This window comes from Amphibalanus amphitrite, unplaced genomic scaffold (assembly GCF_019059575.1).
Source record: "Amphibalanus amphitrite isolate SeventyFive unplaced genomic scaffold, NRLGWU_Aamphi_draft 000221F_arrow, whole genome shotgun sequence".
Classification (NCBI taxonomy): domain Eukaryota; kingdom Metazoa; phylum Arthropoda; class Thecostraca; order Balanomorpha; family Balanidae; genus Amphibalanus; species Amphibalanus amphitrite.
Genome location: NW_024881716.1, coordinates 182,396 through 191,083, shown reverse-complemented (window position 1 = coordinate 191,083; position 8,688 = coordinate 182,396). Strand labels below are relative to the sequence as shown.

Sequence of the window (8,688 nt, the reverse complement as noted above, 5' to 3'; positions counted from 1 at the left end):
TGTCCCCAGTCCAGCCGAGCTGGAACCGAGCAGAGCATGTCTGTGACGGTGTGGCTCGAGCTGCGGACCTTCCCGACTGGGCCCGGGAGCTGCGGACCTTACCGGCTGACCCGGACGCCGTATCATGTCACGTGTGTGCGTCGCGGAATCTGCTGACGCCGGCAGACTCGTGAGTGAGCGCTCACAGCAGTGAGGACGGGCCGAAAATAAATATTAACCAGCACGTCTCGTACGATCCCCACCGTGTGGACTAGCCTGGGTGAGATGCGTCGCGGCGGAGACTCCAGCTACCACAAACAAACGGCACAGAGCGGCGGCCGTAGCCCGTTCGACAGCCAGAGTTTCGCCAGTTTTTTCCGCCAGTGAACGCCGCGGACCGCGCCTCCTGGCACCCGTCCGGCCACTGCAAACCGAGCCGCCGCGTCTGTCCCCGAGAGTACAGCACGCCCACACACGGCGCCAGGCATCAGATAGAGCTATATTCAGGAGGCTGCGGCAATAAACACGGTAATTACAGATCACAGTCGGCGGGTGGGCGGTCCACCCAGCGCAGTGGGTCGCCACGGGGCCAGCCGGGGTGCTCGGCGCAGCGGGTAGCCACAGAGTCGCGACCCAGCCCTGGGAATTTGTGTGGCCGGACGGCTCGCCCCCAGGGCCAGTGGTGGCAGTGGTACTGACAGGCCCCGCGGTGGAACTGGCAGCACCCGTGGCCAGCACCACACATCAGTAACGCCGGCAGATACCGGCAGATACACGGTAAGATATCAGTCAGCAGTCAGCAGACACGGTCAGCAGATACTGCTAGATAAGGGTCGACTGGTAGTGGTCAGAATATCCTCAGCACTAGCAGACATATCCCAGCAGACATATCCCAGCAGACACCCAACAGACATACCCTAGCAGCGACACCCAGCAGACATGCCCCAGCAGAATCACCCAGCAGACACATCCCAGCAGCATACATATCCCAGCAGACATACCCCAGCAGCAGACATATCCCAGCACAGACATATCCCAGTAGACATATCCCAGCAGCGACACCCAGCCGACATACCCAGCAGACACCCGACAGGCATATCCCAGCGGCAGACACCCAGCAGACATGCCCCAGCAGCCGACATATCCCAGCAGCAGACATATCCCAGCAGCATACATATCCCAGCACAGACATATCCCAGCAGCAGACATATCCCAGCAGCAGACACCAGTCGGTGGTCGGGCAGCTACAAGCGGGGGGTGGCCCACCTGTCAGCCGCTAAGCCCTGGGTGGACACCACAGACTCGGTCCCGGCGTATTGGGCCCCGTCCCGTCAGTGGCTAAACCCCGGGAGGGCAGCGGAGACTCGGTCTCGGCGTATTGGGCCCCGTCCCGTCAGTGACTAAACCCCGGACGGGCAGTAGAGACTCGGCCCTGTCTGTGGCTGAGCTCCGGGCGGGCAATAGACGTCCTCCAGAGTGCTCAGACCCGCCCCGTCCCTGGCACAGTCCCCAGTAACAATATCCCACAGAGTACTACAGCGAGTCCCCTTTCACAGTAGCAGCGGCGTCGAGCCGTCTCACAACTGGATGTTCTGCGTGAAGTCGTACTCGATGGTCGGAATGATTGCCTGCATGAACTTGAGGAAGACGATGAGGTACTTCTGGACGGGAATTTGACGTCCGCCCTCCTCGGCCGTCTCCACCAGCTTTTTCATGGTGTCAGCGTGCCTGGCGGACACACATCGCGCCAGTCATCTGACAGTCATAAAGCAACCATCGCTGGTTCGGGCGACCACAGACTGTTACAGGAACTCACCAAACACTCAGTGACAACAGCGTCCACTCTTTAGATGACCAGTAACACTACCAGAAACCAGCAAACACCAACTGCAGAGAGTAGAGTAGATACTCTCGTATGTAAATATACGACTGAACTACGGCATCCGTCGCGCTGCTGTTCTTCCACCCACGCTGCCATACGGCCGAGCGCGCGCCAAGACGGACCCACTGCGGCCGCTGCGGCCCGCGATGTGTGACTCACTTGCACGGGTGGATGGAGGCCTGCGGCGGTCCGGCCAGGTGTGGGTGCGTCTCCATCGTAATTGTCTTGTTGGCGTGGTCCTGACTGAAGTCCTCGTACATCTGGTCCACCGACAGCGGCTGGCGGCTCTGCAACCCGCCCCCGCCCCGGTCAGACGCAGCACGACAGCGGTCTCATCCTACGCCGCTTGCGGCCCGTAAAAGGGACCTCCCGCCTTCAAAAAAGTTTATGAATTGACATAAAAATGATGTACCGTGGTTCAGAAAGAGCGAAACTGAATATCTACCAAATTTGACCGACACATATTTACCTTTTTAGACATAGGACACATATTTGTCTTTTATCAATAATCAAGGTTTTAGTATAAGATTGAAAAATTTAAATGTTGGTGACCTTAAGCCCTAGTGTTAAGACGAAGAAACCAGACTGACCTCCAGAAGATGTTGAAGACGATGCTGTAGTCGACGATGATGAGAAGAAGACTACGAAGAGAAGTTGTGTTTTGTGCACAACTTCTCTTCGTCGTCTTCTTCTCATCATCGTCGACTACAGCATCGTCTTCAACATCTTCTGGAGGTCAGTCTGGTTTCTTCGTCTTTACACTAGGGCTTAAGGTCACCAACATTTAAATATTCAAGTAGAAACAATGCCCTACATCCAAGAAGCGTTCCGACAATTAAATAAGATTGAAAAACTGCTATATCTGCGTTGACGTCACAAAGTCTAGGCGGGCATTTAGATGGCCCTTAGAATATGAAAAGTGCGGACTTCGAAATTAAATAGTTCCGATTTAATGCCTTTCTCGATAATGTCGAGTGCCCAAACCGGAAATTGCAAGCCAGGAACTCTAATTTGACTATCTCAACTCAAAACTAATGTTGAGGTTGGATGGCCACTTTAAACGCCGCCCGAGGTCCGTCCCGATAGCAGACTCCACCCCGAGGTCCGTCCCGACAGCAGACTCCACCCCTAGGTCCGTTCCGACAGCAGACTCCACCCCGAGGTCCGTCCCGACAGCACACACCGCCCCGAGGTCCGTCCCGACAGCAGACACCGCCCCGAGGTCCGTCCCTACAGCAGACACCACCCCGAGGTCCGTCCCGACAGCAGACTCCACCCCGAGGTCCGTCCCGACAGCAGACTCCACCCCGAGGTCCGTCCCGACAGCAGACACCACCCCGAGGTCCGTCCCGACAGCAGACTCCACCCCGAGGTCCTCCCCTACAGCAGACACCACCCCGAGGTCCGTCCCGACAGCAGACACCACCCCGAGGTCCGCCCGATAGCAGACACCACCCCGAGGTCCGTCCCGACAGCAGACTCCACCCCGAGGTCCGTCCCGACAGCAGACACCGCCCCGAGGTCCGTCCCTACAGCAGACACCACCCCGAGGTCCGTCCCGATAGCAGACTCCACCCCGAGGTCCGTCCCTACAGCAGACACCACCCTGAGGTCCGTCCCGATAGCAGACTCCACCCCGAGGTCCGTCCCGACAGCAGACTCCACCCCGAGGTCCGTCCCGACAGCAGACACCACCCCGAGGTCCGTCCCGACAGCAGACTCCACCCCGAGGTCCTCCCCTACAGCAGACACCACCCCGAGGTCCGTCCCGACAGCAGACTCCACCCCGAGGTCCGTCCCGACAGCAGACTCCACCCCGAGGTCCGTCCCGACAGCAGACTCCGACCCGAGGTCCGCCCCGACAGCAGACTCCACCCCGAGGTCCGTCCCGACAGCAGACACCACCCCTAGGTCCGTCCCGACAGCAGACTCCACCCCGAGGTCCGTCCCGACAGCAGACACCACCCCGAGGTCCGTCCCGACTGCAGACACCGCCCCGAAGTCCGTCCCTACAGCAGACACCACCCCGAGGTCCGTCCCGACAGCAGACTCCACCCCGAGGTCCGCCCCTCCCCTGCCACCCGAGTCCCCCACCTCGGCGGTCACCTCACCTCGTCGAAGCCCTGCAGCCAGAGCCGGGGCGTGCGGTAGTAGTTGTCGTACGTGATGTTGAGGTTGTAGGTGCGGGTGCGCACAATCTCTTCGCCGGCCGGCTCCGTGGCGGCGGAGGGGGCACCGGAGGCGGCGCACGGGGCGGCGGGCGCCGGCAGCGTCCGGGCCAGAGCATCGTCCTGGGAAGGAGGCGCCGTCCGTCAGCCGCGCCACTCGCCGCCGGGGCCGGGACCTGAACGGGGCTCAGCCGCGCCACTCGCCGCCGGGCCCGAACGGGGCAACACAATCCAACTACAGCCGACATGTGAAAAAAATTACAGTCAGATTTTACCAATCATCAATATTTGAGGTTAAAAAACTTGTAATGGTATATACAAAAGGGCTGTTTGAGCTGATGATAAATGACAATCTACCCTCCATTAAGCCGTATGTGTGAACACCACGTAAGGATTTCGAGGCTACGGGCAAATCCCAGCTAAATTTCATGCAGAGAAATCCACTATCGCATCGAAGAATGAAGCACAAACGACTGCCATCACTTGTCAGGCATGAACTTCGAAAGTATCCAGCACCTAACAGCGGCCACCTCTGTTGGTATCAGGCACAGGACAGCTCGGGCAGCGGTTCACCAATGCCGTGGCCGGTGCCCCACCGCGCCGGACGGACTCACCGGGTCGTCCAGGCCGGCCTCCTCAAACTCCTCCATATCACACGCCTCGCCGTCGCCGTCGTCGTCGTCGCTGTCGGCGGCGGCCGGCGGCGGGGGCGGCGGGGGCGGGGGCGGCTCGGCGGGCGCCTCCATGGCCAGGGCGGCGCTCTCGCCGCCGGCGCCACTGGCCGTGCCGCCGCTGAAATGGTGCGTGTCCACCCAGCCCTCGCCGTCGCCGTCGTCTGGCTCGATAACGCGCTCCTGGGCCTCGTCATGGTCCAGCTGGGGAGGGGGGGGGGGGTGCAGGCAGCGGTTAGGGCTGGTAAAGGCATGGTCCGAGCAGTCTGCCGCCAGGACATTCACCGGTGGCCGCCCCTGCCCTCCCGTCCCTCACACCCACCTGTTTGCAGCGCCGGTGGCAGGGCACGTTACGGGTGATGAGAAACTGTTTGTCTGCGGGCAGGTAGGTTTTGGCGCGGCTCTTCTCGCCGGCGGCCCAGGCCCAGGTGGGACAACTGTGCACCAGCTGGTCGCCGCACTCGACAAACTCCTCCGGGGTGAGCATCCCCCGCTCCCGGAAACACGACTCCTGTACACACACAGACAAACAGGGGTGAGCATCCCCCACTCCCGGAAACACGACTCCTGTACACACAGACAAACAGGGGTGAGCATCCCCCACTCCTGGAAACACGAATCCTGTACACACACAGACAAACCGGGGTGAGCATCCCCCACTCCCGGAAACACGACTCCTGTACACACAGAGACAAACAGGGGTGAGCATCCCCCACTCCCGGAAACACGACTCCTGTACACACAGACAAACAGGGGTGAGCATCCCCCACTCCTGGAAACACGAATCCTGTACACACACAGACAAACCGGGGTGAGCATCCCCCACTCCCGGAAACACGACTCCTGTACACACAGACAAATAGGGATGAGCACCCCCACCCTCCAGAAACATGACTCCTGTACACACAGACAAATAGGGATGAGCACCCCCGCCCTCCAGAAACACGACTCCTGTACACACAGACAAACAGGGGTGAGCACCCCGCCCCCAGAAACACAACTCCTGCACACATAACAAGCAAAGTGTGGTTCATTAAAACAGGACAACAGACATCTATTTATTTACCAGATTTTCTTGCCAGAAATGTTCTTTATTCACGCGATTTTAAATGAATGTGAATACGTCCAGGACTTTGAAGAATTAAGCAAGCACCATTAGCTGAACAGTGTGCGCCAAATCAGTGATAAAGCACCTGTATCAGCCAACACCAAAACACAGCTAACAATCTGTACATGAAAGCATAACTTATTTTTTGCTTGTGCAATCTCTTACCGTCAGAAGGGGAGTGACCTGCTCTGCGAAGCCCAGGGCGGCCCCCCGGACGGTGTTCAGCACTGACTGCATTGTTAATTAATGTTATTCCTGATTTATCTGAAAAGTCAGAAAATCAGTTGAAAACCAGCTGGCCAGGGGGCTGTTTCACTGCCGCGCCGACAGCCACTGCCAGCGCATTTCATGAGCTGACGTCACACTTGTGGTAGCGTTGGAGCGATGGGCTTGTGGATGTATCCATGGAAACCCAATTTTACACGTGCACTGGCAGCGCGCTGGCAATGGCCATGAAACAGGGCCCAGGGGAAGTGTGAACTGGAAAGCATATGACAAAATGCCATGCAAAATGTCAGGAATGGCTATGATGGCTAACCTTGCTGGATGCTAAGTAGCATCCAGCAGGGTTGGCCATCATATCAGTACTGATATTCATTCATTATTGTCAAATTGGTGAAAATTGCCATTAATGATACAGACTCATCTTTGGATAAAAATCAGCCCATATGATCTCAGGACAGGAACAATGAATAGACTTTGACAATTGTTGAAACAGTCAGTACTCACCAGTCTCTAATATCTAAAAGGCATAATAACTGCTACAAAATGCTACAAAAATGACTGAAGGTTAGAAGCACTGATCATGTGCCACTGATTGCTACTATCATGGAACAAATAGCATCACAGATGATTACGATATGGTATTTTCAATTATAGTCTGAACTAACAAAAACTTACCAAACCTTACCCAGCCTAACCCAACATCACCTATCCTTACTTTGCATAGCTCTAACCTAGCATCGCTTATGAAACCTAACCTAAAAGAAACATAAAAGGTGGTACTATTTTTGTGCTGCACTATTATGCAGTGCCTGGCTGTGCTGAAACGCAAGCAATGCATGATGTACCAAGTTTGTCAGAGGTACAGGTGCCACTGCCAGTGTCTTATGATTTTGTGTAAAACATGGGAAAAGTACTCAGGTGTTGTTACACTTCCAGCCAATGATGGTGTATTCTTTCCTTTCATGAATTTATTTTGTGAATTCCAGCAGCTCTAGTGCAAGATAGAGGCTGGCATAACTGTCAAATCTACCCAAAACTTCTCTTGACTGCACTAGCCACTATGTGGTTTGTGCTTAACTGCATTGCGACTGTTTCCAGCAGAAGAATCTCATCTCAATATGGTCAGAATCATTTTTTGGAAAAGTATGCCCCTACCCAAGGACACAATCAGATCTCTATTGTAAATAGCATCTGTCTCCTAACTTGGCAGCAGAGAATCTTTGGTATATGTATAGATGAAGTATGGTCAGTTTGGTAGGTTGTAGGGTGTAGGTTTTAGACTAGGTTTTAGGTTGGTGGGCTGTAGGTTGGTTGTGAGTTTGTAGGTTATAGGCTGGAAGGTTCAATGTTGTAGTTCAGTAAGTAAGGTTAGGTCAGATTAAATTATGTTTTTATCTTCACCACACTTCATCTAGACATTTACCAAATTTTCAGTCCAGAAGCCCTATGCTCCCTGGTCTGCTTTCCCAAACTTTGTTCCCAAACTATGTTGATTTAGGTGGGAAACGACATCCAAGTGGAAAAAATTATCCACTCTCACCCCCACTTTTTAAAACTTTTTTTCACTTGTGGCTTTACTGAAACAAAGCATGTGCACGGATGGTCTTTTTCATCCAACAATCTACCACATTTGTATATAAGCTCATGCTTTTGATCATTTTTTCCACCTTCAATGGGCCCTACCTAACCCGCAATTTTCACTCCCATCTCCTTTTCGGTAAATAATTTTTCCCTCTGAAGTCTGACACCCAAGCAAAAATACATCTTGGGACACTGCTGCTTTCCTACATAATACATAAAGCAAGCTGGCAACAGGCAAGAAAGCCACATTACAATTAGTCCATGGAGAAGCATGCTGCTATCTATCTGCACTGCATTTATATATCTACTAAAATTACCACCGGTGAACCGGGCGCTGGCAATGTGGGGCGGCCAGCACTCAGCAGTGGGTTTATACTTTATTCATTGTTGTCATTCACAACTTAAGCACTGCTTCACCTTAGCAACTAATTAGGCATGTCACATGAATTACCCACAATCATCAATGCATCAATTCAGGCTACAGTTTTTATCTTTTAGAAACATAAATTCATAGAAAACAAGATTATCAGCATAAACCTTACATTGAGAGGCAAAACATGTTGAAAATGGTCCCAGCTCATGGTGAAACATTCTCTTACCTCATTCTCTTACCTCATTGGGTTCCATCAAGTCTGTAAGTAGGCACGGAAGGATAGGCTAGAGGATAGACAGAACCCTACACATATAAGACGCGCCAGCCAAAAATTAAGCCAGTCATATGGTAATGTCATGCAAGACTTGACTGGAATCATGCGCCTAACAGGTTACACAGTGCTAACAAGTTTTGCTAGAATCAATAAGAATTTCCGATAAGTATATATAAGATAATACAGTGTACACCTATTTCCATGTTCATAGAGTTCATTCTGTGATAGTCTACTGCACGTTTGAGCGCTGTGAGATAATACACGGATAATACAGTGCATACCTATTCTATGAACTTATAGAGTTCATTTTGCAAATGAGTGTTTATTGCACGCTTGAACGCTCTGAGATTGGGTGCGCAAACGGCATCTGGTGGTAAAGAGTTCCATAGCGGAATACATCGGACAGAGAAAAATCGCTTCCGGGTAT

At 53.6% G+C, this 8,688-nt stretch overlaps 1 protein-coding gene across 3 annotated transcripts; it reads right to left on the bottom strand.

The window, feature by feature from the left end:
* Positions 1 to 459: 459 nt before the first annotated feature.
* On the bottom strand, positions 460 to 8,241 carry LOC122385515 (ubiquitin-like-conjugating enzyme ATG3). Of its 3 annotated transcripts, none has more exons than XM_043373850.1 (7): positions 8,214 to 8,241; positions 5,974 to 6,072; positions 5,023 to 5,211; positions 4,644 to 4,904; positions 3,973 to 4,152; positions 2,021 to 2,148; positions 460 to 1,707 (listed from the first exon to the last, which is right to left on the bottom strand). In XM_043373850.1, exons 2-7 carry the CDS (start codon positions 6,043 to 6,045, stop codon positions 1,557 to 1,559), a joined length of 981 nt encoding a protein of 326 aa, XP_043229785.1. In that variant the 5' UTR covers positions 6,046 to 6,072; positions 8,214 to 8,241; the 3' UTR covers positions 460 to 1,556. The 3 variants fall into 3 exon arrangements, with proteins under 3 accessions (XP_043229785.1, XP_043229786.1, XP_043229787.1); XM_043373851.1 differs by lacking the exon at positions 8,214 to 8,241 and adding an exon at positions 7,867 to 7,897; XM_043373852.1 differs by lacking the exon at positions 8,214 to 8,241 and adding an exon at positions 6,948 to 6,957.
* Between the last annotated feature and the right edge of the window lie 447 nt (positions 8,242 to 8,688).